Source organism: Hirundo rustica, chromosome 3 (genome assembly GCF_015227805.2).
Source record: "Hirundo rustica isolate bHirRus1 chromosome 3, bHirRus1.pri.v3, whole genome shotgun sequence".
NCBI lineage: Eukaryota > Metazoa > Chordata > Aves > Passeriformes > Hirundinidae > Hirundo > Hirundo rustica.
Genome location: NC_053452.1, coordinates 43,910,620 through 43,924,604, shown reverse-complemented (window position 1 = coordinate 43,924,604; position 13,985 = coordinate 43,910,620). Strand labels below are relative to the sequence as shown.

The following is a 13,985-nucleotide window of genomic DNA, read 5'->3' as shown; positions in this document are numbered from 1 at the left end:
TTCCCTCCCTTCCCTTCATTCCCTCTGCCCCTTCCTTCTCTTCCCCGCCCCGCCCGGCGCGGATCCATCGCGTCACCGCAGGCAGCCGCTCCTGCTGCCGAGGCGCGGGGCGCAGGCGCGGTGTCCCCGGTGGCGGCGGGGCGGCTGCCGGGCGGCGGTGCTGCGGACATGGCGCTGTCGCTGGGCGAGGGCGGCGGCGGGAGCCGGCTGCGGCGGCAGCTGGAGTCGGGCGGCTTCGCGGCGGGCGAGTACGTGAAGCAGCTGTCGCAGCAGTCGGACGGGGACCGGGACCTGCAGGAGCACCGGCAGCGCATCCAGGCGCTGAGCGAGGAGACGGCGCAGAGCCTGAAGCGCAACGTCTACCAAAACTACCGGCAATTCATCGAGACGGCGCGGGAGATCAGCTACCTGGAGAGCGAGATGTACCAGCTCAGCCACATCCTCACCGAGCAGAAGGGCATCATGGAGGCCGTCACCCAGGCCCTGCTCCTCCAGGCCGACCGCGACGACCCCGCGCTGGGCGCCCGCCGCGCCGCCGCCGCCGCCGACCCCTTCCTGCCGCTGTCGGCCAAGGATGCGGCGGCCAACGAGGAGGGGCGGCAGCGCACTCTCACCACCCTCCTGGAGAAGGTGGAGGGCTGCCGCGACCTCCTGCCCGAGAGCCCCGGCAAGTACCTGGTCTACAACGGCGACCTGCTGGAGTACGACGCCGACCACATGGCGCAGATCCAGCGGGTGCACGCCTTCCTCATGAACGACTGCCTGCTCGTGGCCACCGCCCTGCCCAACCGCCGCGGCGCCTACCGCTACGACGCCCTGTACCCCCTCGACGGGCTGGCCGTGGTCAACGTCAAGGACAACCCGCCTATGAAGGACATGTTCAAGCTGCTCATGTTCCCCGAGAGCCGCATCTTCCAGGCCGAGAACGCCAAGATCAAGAAGGAGTGGCTGGAGGTGCTGGAGGAGACCAAGCGCAACCGCGCCCTCAGCGAGAAGCGGCGCCTGGAGCAGGAGGCCCTGCCCCGGCCCGCCCCCACGCCCCCCGAATCCACCAACCCCTTCGACGAGGAGGAGGACGAGGATGAGCCCTCCGCTGAGGAGGAGGTTGTTGACCTCTCGCTGGAGTGGATCCAGGAGCTGCCCGAGGACCTGGACGTCTGCATCGCTCAGCGGGACTTCGAGGGGGCGGTGGACCTCTTGGATAAACTGAACGAGTACCTGGCGGACAAGCCTGTGAGCCAGCCCGTGAAGGAGCTGCGGGCCAAGGTGGACGAGCGCGTCCGGCAGCTCACGGATGTCCTGGTGTTCGAGCTGTCTCCAGACCGCTCGCTGCGGGGAGGGCCGCGGGCCACCCGCCGGGCCGTGTCCCAGCTCATTCGCCTGGGCCAGTCCACCAAGGCCTGCGAGCTGTTCCTGAAGAACCGGGCGGCCGCGGTGCACACGGCCATCCGGCAGCTGCGCATCGAGGGCGCCACGCTCCTCTACATCCACAAGCTCTGCCACGTCTTCTTCACCAGCCTCCTGGAGACGGCCAGGGAGTTCGAGACGGACTTCGCCGGCAACAACGGCTGCTACTCGGCCTTTGTTGTCTGGGCCCGCTCGTCCATGAGGATGTTTGTAGATGCCTTCAGTAAGCAAGTATTTGATAGCAAAGAGAGTTTGTCGACTGCGGCAGAGTGTGTCAAGGTAAGAGAGCCCAGAGAGGGGGGGTGGTGGAGCGCAATCGCTTAAACAAAGGTTTCAAGGCTTTAAATTCTCATTTCTGACTCTAGTTGTTGACTCTTGTGCGGGTCTCCAGAGAGGTCTCCTGCTTTGAAAGGTTAATATTCATTCGAGGTTTGTTTGCATTTTTTCCAATTTAACAGAGGGAAGCCTAAAAAAACCCTCGCCTTTATCAGGAATGCAAAATGTGTTGATTCTTAATGTACCTTTAAATAGTAGGAGGTTCTGAAATTTACATAAGCTACACCTGAATTATAAGTACTTCAAAACTTTCTCTTTGTTTTCCAAGGCTCTCCATAGCTACATTTTCATACTTTTTTTGCAAGACTAACTTTCTCAGGTTATGCTTTCTTTCAGCTGCTAGTTGGGAGGAGGGAAAAAAAAAAACCCCAAAACAAAAAAAACCCTGCTTATGTATGAGTGGGTTATAGTGTAATTGCCCAGAGTATTTTTGATAGCCAGGGTGTATCTTTTAGTTATTAATTTCTCATTAATGAGATTCTTAAAGCATGTGAAATAAGTGTGAGTAACACTTCTCAGTTTTCTGAGATAAATTTGATAAATATGTAAGATGTAAAGGGAGCCTGCACAGTAATAACATCCTTTGCTGTTCTTTGTTATCCCAGGTAGCTAAAGAACACTGCAAGCAGCTGAGCGAGATTGGACTGGATCTCACCTTCATCATTCATGCCCTCTTGGTAAAGGATATCAAAGGTGCTTTACAGAGCTACAAGGATATCATCATCGAGGCCACCAAGCACCGCAACTCCGAGGAGATGTGGAGAAAGATGAACCTGATGACTCCAGAGGCGCTGGGGAAGCTCAGGGAGGAGATGAGGAGCTGTGGGGTGGGCAATTTTGACCAGTACACGGGTGATGACTGCTGGGTCAACCTCAGTTACACTGTAGTAGCTTTCACTAAGCAGACTATGGCCTTCTTGGAGGAGGCGTTAAAGCTTTACTTTCCAGAGCTGCATATGGTTCTTCTGGAGAGTCTCGTGGAAATCATCCTGGTGGCTGTCCAGCATGTCGATTACAGTTTACGGTGTGAACAGGACCCTGAGAAAAAAGCGTTCATTAGGCAGAACGCCTCTTTCCTGTATGAAACTGTCCTTCCTGTTGTGGAAAAAAGGTTTGAGGAAGGAGTTGGAAAGCCAGCCAAGCAGCTACAGGATCTGAGAAATGCCTCAAGATTGATGCGTGTAAATCCGGAAAGTACCACCTCTGTGGTGTGAAGTGAACCCCACTGTTCTGGGAACAGGTGGCAGCACTTACTGAAGATGTTGTACATTGAACAGATGAACTAAACAGGGGGTTTGAGTCCCTGAAAGATGCAGAAGTCCTGTTGCTGCATTCTAGAAGCTGAAGACTTTGAATCAATGCCTGCAAGCATGCAATGCTTCACTTGGTGGATGGGGTGTAGGGAAGAGAGAAGGTGGAGGTCACGTGTCCTTGGACAGCATATCCTGTACAAAGGGCTTGTGTAATATTCATGACTGGGGAAATAACTGTAATACACAAATTTTGGCCAAATTTTTTGTGAAAGTCTTACATACATATGCAGCAGATGGCGGGAAAAGTTCGATCCTCATCATGTCACTGTAACAGTTCTTTTTTAAGGCATTGTTCTGGTAGGAGGGGAAGTGCTGAAGCATTCCCAGGGTGTGGTATTATTATTAGTAAGGCACATCCACCACCCAGATGTGACTCAGCACCGCAGATAAATGACATGGATTTGCACAGCGTCATTTTTGTGGTAGTCTACATTGTGGTAGCAATGTAGACTTTTTTGTAACATTGAGATTGTCTTCATTTATTTCAAAGGCAGCCTGAAATAAAAATGGTTGTGGTGTTTGGGTGAAGGGGCTTCTTCTATTTAATAAGCTGGCCTGTCAGCCAGAATTATAGGTGTCTGAAAACAAACCTGCTGTCAGAAGCATTTGTTCCCTTGAAGAAAAGTGAGAATAAATTGCTTCCCTTCCTCTTTGTGTTCCTCTTCCATGTTTTCTCACGGATCTGATTGGGGTCAAGTCCATTTAGTGAAGTGTGTACTTTTGCTTGAGGTCACAAATGCATTATGGACTGTCGTCTCCTGGTTAGAACCATAGTGAAGAGGCATAAATGTTCTTGAGACATGCAGGGCAGGGAGAGGGACTGAAGGGACCATTTCATTTGGAAGAAATGGAATGCTAGCTTTGCTGTACAGAAGCAGCACCTGGTGAAGAGACTGTGAGGCTTTTTGTAGGAGATGTGAGCTTTGAAGTATACACTGTCTCCTGCAAGAACTAGCATCATTTCCTGTAATACAGCAATAAACAAGAACTGTCTTTTTTGCAGAAATCACAAAGATTTGGTTGGCAATTTTAACGTAGATGGGGAAAGTTTATACAAATTCTCATGTCTGGATTGAGTGGTGTTGGCTGTCTTGTGCTGTATATGTCTGTGAAAATAAAATAAGCCAAGAGTTGTGTCAAGGCTGGTTTTGGAAAGCTTGTCAGCTTCAGCTTCTAAACTGTGCAAACTTCTGCTTCTGTGCAAACTTCCTTAGTTGTGACAAAATCGTGTTACAGCTAAGGAACCTTGTATTAGTCCCTCAAAAAGTGTCCTTAACCGGAATAACTAAATATCCTGTTCGTGTAACTGTTGTACTAAAGCTTCTTAATTTCTCCCTCTTTTCCTATTGCTAGTTCCATGCAGTTTTCACTTCAGTGTCTGGGCTTTGTTCTCTTGCTCTTTGGATACCTTTTGAACTGTCAGATTTTGCAAAGCACCCTATTGTCTCTGCTCACTTGCTTTTCAGTGTTTGGGCCTTTTGCTATAAACTCAAAAAAAAAGTCATACAAAATGTTTTTAAAGGGTAACTTGTTGCTCCCAGATTATATTAATTGAAAACCAGTGAAATAGCTCTCCTTTTATTTTAAGGGACAGTGAGAGTTAGAACTTGTGTAACGAGTTCTGTCAGAGAGAGAGTCCTATTGGTGTTATTTCAGTCGTGAACTGTTTTGGATATCAGAACCTAGTGAGGTACAGCAAAGTAATACAACCTCTGTCATCTGTTTAAAGTGGGAAAAGTGCCAACCTAATCTGAGAAATGCTTTCAAGTGAATTATAAACGAGAGCTCTCTGTGGTGATGGGTATTTTGGAGAAGAGGGAGAAGAGATGGCTTTTTTTTTTTTCTGTGAACACAGATATATATATATATATATTTAACAGCAGAAGAAAGCAGAATAAATACACATGAGCCTTATCTTTGTGTGTTTGCAAGAGGAGGGTTAGATCTGGAACTCTATACTAATTATTGTGATGATTTTATGCAAGAAGCTGAATTGTAGTTTTCCCAATTCTCAAGCATTAACACGAGGCTGAAAAGGAGGAGAGCCCTGTTCATGCTTCTGTTGTGAGCTGGTGTAGCACAGCTTACCCTCATCAGAGGATGAAATGTAGAATGTCATTCTGCCACATGCTCTGTTCTGTCTCTGTCATTGAGCCCTTCATCAATCTCTCTATGGCACACTGAGCCTACTGACTTTGTCTCTGCTGTCATCTCTGGAGCAGTGGGCTTACGTTGATGTTAATGCATCAGGGAATCTGGCTTTTCATTTGGGTCATAAAACCTCATGTTCTTGTGCCTCACAATTCAAACAGGTGTGGATTTGTATAAACTGCTATGAGTGTCACTGATATTTTGTAACTTGTGAATCTATTGAAGGAAAACAGCATAAAGAATATGGTGTGGAATTAAACTGAACAACCTTTTTTGTTAATTTAGTTAACAGAGAAAAATCAGTGTAGGCTGACTCATAGTTTAATAAATTTCAGTTTTGGAATGGTACTTTCCTTTTTCTGAGCTGTCTTGTGGCAGTCATGTTGTTCAAGTTGGGACTTGCAGTAACTACTGAATGATATGGTAACAGTTCTGCTGATTTGAGAAGGAGGTAATATTGGGGCGTTTTGAGACAACTGCATATAGAATCTGGCTTCCTTTAGCTGCTCTGACAACTGAGTAAAATGATTTTTTTTTTTAAATTCAGATAAATTTATGTATTGGAATTTAATGCAGTAACTTTTCTGAACAATGAAAACCGTGTATTAAAACTTTTGGACATACAGCACTGTGGTGTATTTGTTTTGATCATCAGAAACAGGATGTTGGTTTGAAGCTGGACTTCCAGTGAAGTCAGAGAGCTTCAGGTCAGTCTCTTGTGAGGGAGCGGTGAGCAGCAGCCAGCTGATGAAAGCCAGGTGGTGTCACTTCAGTTACATTCTTAGAGAGTCACTTCAGTTAGGTGGCGCAGGAAGAAAATGTTTCTGGACATAGAGGAGAGGCTGTACTCTCCTCTGATGGGACTTTGGGTGTGTATGTGATGGATTATCAACACCAAGGGAGCGTAATTCTAAAGGGTTTGTTGTCTTCCAGACTTTTTTTGTGTCTGGAGTCCATCCATACTTACCTTGGATGCTGAGTGTGTAGTACAGCCTGTCCCCTCACTAGGTGGAGCTTTGTGCTTCGCTGAAACCTCAGCCGGCTGGAGCAGGCACAGGCATAGGCATGAAAGCTGTGCTGCCCTGCAGTGTGGCTTTTCAAGGTTTTGGGTAGCATGCTGGGGGAAGATGCTGCGGAGAATGATCCAGATGTTAAATGGTTCAGGGCTTTTTAATTCCTTGGCAGTGGTGGTGTCTGCATTTTCTAATTCTTGTACTGTTCGTTTTTTGGTTCTTCATGTTTTCCTGTGGGGGGTTCTGTACTGTTGGCAGGTGTCCTTCAGGGTATCTCGCCTTTCTGCTTTTGTTTAAGGTAGGTACCAACATGCGGCTTGTGTTCTGCCTGAAAAACACTTGCTATACTTCGAGCCCCTGCAGAGATGTGAAAAGTTGCTTGTCCCAGCTGCAGTTTTGTCTCATGTATGTTCAGATTACTGGCTTCTCAAAGTCAAGTTTGTGTGACCTCTGGTCATTTTACTTCAATATTGGATTGAAATTCCTGTGTAACTTCATGCTCACAGCGCAGATTTGCATTCCAGCACAGTAACACAAAAGGTCCCCACCGCCTATCATTATAACCTACACACTCTTTGTATTCCCTTTGCTAACCAACTGTTTCAATTTAATTGGCTTACCATTTACTTAAAAAATATTAATACCTTTTACTTAAAAATATTAATAGGTCTGCAGACTCTTTAGTGTATTTTCTCTGATGAAAATCAAATCTGGCATGGGGCTGATCTGTCAAGCAGCTCTGACCATAAACATCTTTTTCCTCACAAGTTCAGGAGTTGTGATACGCCTTCAATCCCAACGAAATCTGAGGGACAGTGGAGAGAGAAGCACCTCAAACTGTGGGGAAATTTATGTCATTTACCACTTCAAGGGATGTCGACTGGAGTAATAGATCAGAATTTGATTGAGCCACCTTGGACACAGAGTTTTTACCTCTTGTGTATTTAGGAAACTTTGCTTATACAGCTTCAGCAGCCTCAACATGCCCTGTAATACAGTTCTCAATTTCAGGGTTGCAAGCTGAACTAGATTATCTGCTACAGATGTGCTCAATTTGACGCAGCAGAGATAAAAGTACCGGCAAGGGACCTGGTCTGTGCTGACCACCGAGCAGTAGTACCCCTCCTGGGGCTTTACATGGCTGATCAGGGCAGTTTTAAGGCAATTTTAGATCACCCTGTGGCCCTGTGGTATTTATTCTCTCTCCCTCCCCATGCAGCGGCTGCATTCCATTCGATGGGCAGAGCATCCCGCTTCCCATCCAAGAAGAAGATACTGTGGGAGGATGGAGAGGAGCTGCTCCCAAAATTTCTTGAAGCAAGCTGCGGGGGCATGGCCGCCAGCGGGGCTCCCGCAGGAGCTGTGCCTTGGGGAGCATCCCCTCGGCGCAGGGACCGCGGGCACCCCTGCGAGCAGGCACGATTGCATTCCATCTGTTCCCACTGTCCGCTGCCAGAGCAAAGCTGGTACGGAAGCTGAGAGATTGATCTCTTCGTGTCAAGGCAGGAGCTGGGCCCTGAGGCGTGGTCTTAGATTGCCCAAAATATAATGTTGGGAATCTCGTTGAGATGTGTCAGTAATATCTTGGCATGTGATTAGTGAATGCAATGCACTAGGAAGGTGGAGCAGGAAGAGGGACAGGTAGTGTTAACTTCACTGCTGCTTGGGAAAACCTTGGAGATGCCTGAATTGATGATGTTTTCAAGTTATTTTTTAAAAAAAATTAATTGAAAGCATACAGCTCTTCATCTAATTGCACCAAGACACACAGTTCTTCCTCTGACCTCCCAGAAACTGATCCAAACGAAATCAAAAGTCTCATGAAAGTAAGAGAGAGTTAGCCAAATCTGTTTTGGTATAAGGCATGTGAATCTAAACACTGCAAACTTCAGAAAAATTAAGATCTGAACTGCAAACATTCTCCAAACTGACTGGGATGAGGGAAAACTTTGCCTCAGACTTCTAGACTTTTGGACTTTGAGTTCTCTGGGCTTTGAGTCATTCCTACTGTTACTAGAAATCACAATTCATAGACAACAATCTGTGCCAGTCAGACTAATGTGTTTTGCTTTGTTTTGTTTTAATTATATCTTTGCAGCACTGCTGCAGTTTGGGGATTCCTGTTAATTTTTCAAACCAAGTATTCACAATAGGAAGGAGCCCCGATCCTAGCCCCAGCTCCTGCAGGATGGGATTGTCAGGAGAGTACTTGAAGCTCTGCAGAGAGTCCTTCCTTCCTCAGGATTCAGTGAATTTTTCTCTCAAAATGCAGATCTCTGATAAGCAGCTTCTGCTCTGCTTTATTTCCCGCTCACTAACAATTGGCAGGATTGTTTGTTTTCCCACTCCACAATATAACCTCTCCAGCAGAGGTGCCAGACTCACTTTGTGGAGGAAGGATGTCAAACTGAACGTTGAGTTACAGTCTGTACATCTGTCCTAGCACAATTCAGGCTATATAACTTCCTGCCTGCTCTTGCCATTGACAAAGTTGATGGGGAGGAGGGGGATTGCAAGGCTTGCAAAGAAAGATCTGTAATCTTTATCCCTCTGACTTCCACCCAGCAAGGTGCTTAAACACACACCGAAGATGCCCCCCTGAATTTGGGAAGCCCACTCCTATAGCCAGAGGCAATTAGATCCTAACGTGCTTTTCACCAGTTGAGAATTAGTACATTTCTTTTGAAATTTGCCAAAACAATTGACAAAGGAGAGGTGGGAGAGCAGCACCAGGGCAACCACCACATGAGCAAACAAAATGTGTGTTTCTGGGACATCTCAGCTCTGGTGTGACAAATGGCGGTCCCAAACAAAGCCTGCCCCTTCTTTGGTGGGAGCAGTAGGCTCCATAAATCATCGGCGCTGCAACTTCCCAGGAGGCAGCAATAACAGTGTTGGACACGCTAAAATAAAGTCACTTCATCTGGCCGGCTGTAATAGGTGACACCACATTAGGGTGGAGGAAACGCCCTCGGGAAAACGACGGCACTTGAGGGAGGGTGCACATCCAGGCTGGATCACCTGCTCTTCTGAGACGTGGCTCCACCTGGGCCTGACCCCAGCGCTGGCTGGCATTGTCCCAGCCTCCCGACACGCCCCATCCTCCCTCATTGTGCCCAACTCCAGAACCTCCCACGGTGAGCATTCTCCTCCTGCTGTCCACTGGCCTGAATTAGGCCCCCTCCCTGCTGGTAGGATTAACTCCATCTTGTTTGCTTGGTGACAAGAGATGTGCGCAGGGAACAGAAGGCCCCGGAGCCGCCGCCGCCCAGCAGCTTCACACCAGATAGCCCCTCTCCTGGTGTGCCTCTAATCAGCACTATTTTTTGTCATCCACTGAAGTTTATTACCATTTAAATAGCCTTTCAGCCTGAGACGTCCTGTGGGGTTTCTGCCCCTGCTGCCTCATGCCCTGTGAAATTAATTCCTGTAAGAGCATGTCCTCTCATGATAAGAGCTCAACTAAGCTGGTTTAGAAACTGTTTTAAATCCCCACAAGTCCTCCTCTGACCCTTTAGTTTGGACTGGGGCACTTTCTAAGTACTCGGCTTGGGGTAAAATATGCTTAGACTGGAAAGTGTTTATTTCCAACCAAAATTACCACACTGAATTCTGCTGTCCGGGGCAATGTTTTTGACTACTGAGAGCAAATTCCATATTTAACTCAGCATGTGTCTTTAGGCCTTGAAGATTGAGGGGCCAGACTACAAATGCCTTTAATCAGGAAGCAATTAATGGCACAGATTTCCTCCTTGCAGCCAGTGTAGCACTCAGCCAGGTAATACTCCCTGCGAGGCAGTGGCTCATGCCTGCACACTGCTTTTAATACTGTGAATCTCTGCCAATTAGTGCCTGTAGATGGTAGGGCAGGTTGCTACAGGGGGTTCAGATAAGAGGTATGATCCATTAAAACAATCTAAAGATAGCCTTAAGAAGAAAATCAGATGGTTTACATTCCTGATGAGCTTAAAAAAAAAAAAAATTATTACTATTATTATTTCTTTTTTCCTGAAGAAAACTAACAAGAAGGATTGATACTTTTGATGGAAGTCATGGACCTGGTTTTGACTTCAAGGGTTGTTCCAAGTAACCTGTAGTTGAGCACAACTACAACTCAACTGGACCTTTTCCCAAAGCACTGTGATGCTCACCCAAGACCGACACCAAGCAGAAAACACCTAGTTTGTATCTCCTGCACTCACCTTCATGCAAAGGATCACAGTCCTGGTTCTCCATCAAAAATGATGCTCAGCTTCACTTGGAGAGAAGAGTATTGGGAGCTAGGGAACACGTTTAGCCCTCATTGACCGTCCCTGGGGCAGGACACACACAATATCTCATAAAACAGGGAGGGTAAGGCTTAGCTGCCCCACATTCAGGCCAGAGCCACTGCTCCACCTGCTAATGCTGACACCAGCCTTGTTCACTCTCTCAAACACAAGTCTCACATCCTTCCTGTCCTACATGCTGGCTATAATGAACAAATTCCCTCATTATGCTATTATTATAATTTACTAGCAGAAACCTTTCTCTCTGCACACACAATTCTTCATGTTTGACTATTATAATTGCGTTTTCAAAGTTATAAATAACACGTTAGCCTGGTTTATGTGTTCATGCAAGTCAGGCTATAAACTGGCAGATGAATGAAATTAACTGTCTCTAGAATTCACATTCCTGTCACTTATTCAATTATTTGATCAACATAATTGCTCAGAGCAAGAGCTAATTGGAAAATGACGTGCATTTACCCTCTCTATAGAGGAAGAGAGGTTTATCAGGTATTTTACTGCAGGCACTTTCATTACTTCCAATATTCTGGAAGAAACAAGGGTTTTAAAAGAACCAGGCCCAAACACACAAGGCTTGTTTTTCAGCCAGATGCTTCCCCATTCTTAAAATAGCTCCAGTATTTTGCAGTGCAAGGGTTTGAACACACCTCTACTGCAGCACACACAGGTATCTTGGCACACATGCATGTGAGCTGCAAGCCAAGCTTGCCTCCTGGGGTCTGCAGCACAAAATGTGTTCCTGCTCTGTGTATCTGTATTCATGCTGGTGCTGCAGCTATATGTGTTTGGTTCTTTCTGTGACAGACTCCCATCCCTGGGTGCTGGTGCAGAGAATATCAGCTGGCTGAGGCTTGGCTGTCAGGAGTAGGAAAGGCAGAAACCATGGGTTTTTTGTTTTGTTTTGTTTGTTTGTTTTTTGCTTGTGGGTGGTTTTTTGTTGTTGTTTGTTTGTTTGTTTTTAATGTTTCTGGTGTAGAAAAGACTGTAAATCCTCACCTTGCCAGCTCAAATCCTACATCAAGGTTACAGCTTAAATACCTTTCAAATGATTTTTCTGTCCCTCACCTCGCACAGATATCCTGGTTAACATTCTGAGTTTGTTATTAAATTTTCTTATTAAATCAAAATCTAAGAAGGGGGTGGTAGAACAGAGGGGGGAGGGATAGAAAGAATCAGGAGGTAGGAGACTCAAATCCTAAACTGGTCCCTCTTTCCATTATTAGCTCCAGCATTGTCTGGAGTTGGAATATTTCATTTGTTTAAGTAAGAGACAGGCAAGCAATTTTCCAAGCTGCATGGAAGGGGAAGAAGCTCATCTATCAACGCCAACAGTTTGCAGCCTATTGTTTGCAGGCCCTGAGGGTTATCTGTTGGGGAAAAGGAGCTAATAAAATCAACCCTGTTGCCAGTCTCCTTAAATTAGTGACAGATGATCTGCACCTCTTTTGGAAAATAATTGGGGTCTGCAAATTAAAAATTGGGTGTTTTCCTCCTGTTGTTCACAAGCAGTCCAAGCATCAGGTTTTGAGTGCTTGGAAAACAAAAGGCTCCAGAAGCGATCCATGGAGCATGTCAGTGCTGAGACACACAGTGCCAGGTCGCACTCCCTGAGGTGTAGCAGTGCTGCCAACACCGTCCAAGTGGCACAGCACAGCTCTGGGAAACTCCCTGTACTGCATGCCGTGTCCAAGGGGCTGGCACTGCCTGCGTTAGATGAGTAGTGAATCAGGTGAGCAATTATCTACTTCAACCAAGAAGAGATGAAGAAATGAGTGCAGTCACAGCCCATTTGTACTCGCACCAGGACATGCCTGATATTGGAGACGTTTCTGGGAGTAGGAAACAAAAGTATCCAATAAGGAAATAAAAATACCCCCACCATGCATGGCTTGTGTATGTGTCCCTGTTATCCTCGAGAGAAGTAGATTAATTAAGTACCTATAAGGAGAATTTTGTTGTGGTGCTTAGTAGGATTGCTGTGCAGCTTGGACAAGAGGGATGCTGAGGGCATCAGGTGTCATTCCTGCTCACAGCTCTGCGACACACGCGGCCACAGCAAGCTGCAAACAAGGACGATGCCAAGGTTTGCTGCTGTGTGAGTGACTCCAGCCGGTGGAAAACTGGCCTCAGAGTGTGAAGCTGTGATCTCTAAGCCGTGGTTAATGGAACAAATCAGTAACCTGATGGCGCCACAGGACACCACACATGGGGCATGCAGGCTCCTGTTGCCAGTTCTACGCACAAAGGGAAAAAAGCCCCACCAAGATATTGCGGGTATCTCAGTGAACTCGGGCTGCCGCTACGGCTGAAGCGGGGCACGGGCGTGCAGGGAAGTGGCCGCTCCGAGGCAGCAGGGCCAGCAGAGGGTGCCCGCCGCTGCCGCATCCCGGGATGGCCGCAGCCCCAGCCCCGCAGCCCGGGATCTCCGCAGCCCCGGCCCCAGCCCCGCAGCCCGGGATCTCCGCAGCCCCAGCCCCGCATCCCGGGATCTCCGCAGCCCCAGCCCCGCAGCCCGGGATCTCCGCAGCCCCGGCCCCAGCCCCGCAGCCCGGGATGGCCGCAGCCCCAGCCCCGCAGCCCGGGATGGCCGCAGCCCCGGCCCCAGCCCCGCAGCCCGGGATGGCCGCAGCTCCGCGCCCAGCCCAGCCCAGCAGCTCCTCATCTCCAGCACTTTTCCCATCCCAGCATGCAGCCTCGCAACCCCGCAGAGTTCCTGCACGCAGCTCTGCCGTCCTTCAGCCCCTCCGCTCAGCAGCCCTGCGGCCCTGAATCCCACGGCTCTCCAGCCCAACACTTCCCTGTGCCCAGCACCCAGAAGCCTCATGCCTCCCCAGCCATGTGTCCCGGCAGTGCCACAACCGAGCACACCGGCTGCCTTGGATACAAACGTCCATTTCTGTAGCCCTGCAGGTCCGCAGCCCAGCACGAAGCCCCAGATTCCCAAATGCCCGAATTTCAGCATCCCCACGTGCCTGCAGCCCAGGAGCCTTGCAGCGCCTATCCCCCGTGCCTACAGCCCATCAGCCAGCACATCACCCAAGCTGTAAAGCAGCCCCAGAGCTGCACAGTTCCACGTGCCGCAGCCCCAGAGCCCGCAGCCCGGCCCCAGCAGCTCAGCATCCCAGCCCAGGGCACACGGCAAGTGCAGCTGGCACAGAGCTGCTGCCCCTGGGTCTAGGCTTTTTTTTGGCTTCTGCCCCCAGGCGCAGTGACAACTGTGACTGGAGGTGGCTGCAGTTATATACTGGGGGTTTTGCCGGAGGCAAAGGTGACAGAGGTGCTATTTCATTCCTGGGAGATGGATAAACCTTTCTAATACAATCTTGCCACAGCCTAAGCCTGAGGAGGCAGCTTAACACGTGTGCTGGATGCAGCCAGCACTACTGATGCACTCCTGCTCCCACCACTGCAGGGCTGGAGGCAGGCATGCAACACGGGAAAGGCAGGCAGCAGCTGCCTCTGCTACTTCTTGC

The 13,985-nt window shown here is 48.6% G+C and overlaps 1 protein-coding gene across 1 annotated transcript; it reads left to right on the top strand.

The window, feature by feature from the left end:
• Positions 1–109: 109 nt before the first annotated feature.
• EXOC8 (exocyst complex component 8) lies at positions 110–3,704 on the top strand. Its single transcript, XM_040059709.2, has 2 exons — positions 110–1,686; positions 2,349–3,704. The coding sequence occupies exons 1-2, from the start codon at positions 169–171 to the stop codon at positions 2,955–2,957; spliced, it is 2,127 nt and encodes a 708-aa protein (XP_039915643.1). The 5' UTR covers positions 110–168; the 3' UTR covers positions 2,958–3,704.
• Positions 3,705–13,985: the final 10,281 nt, after the last annotated feature.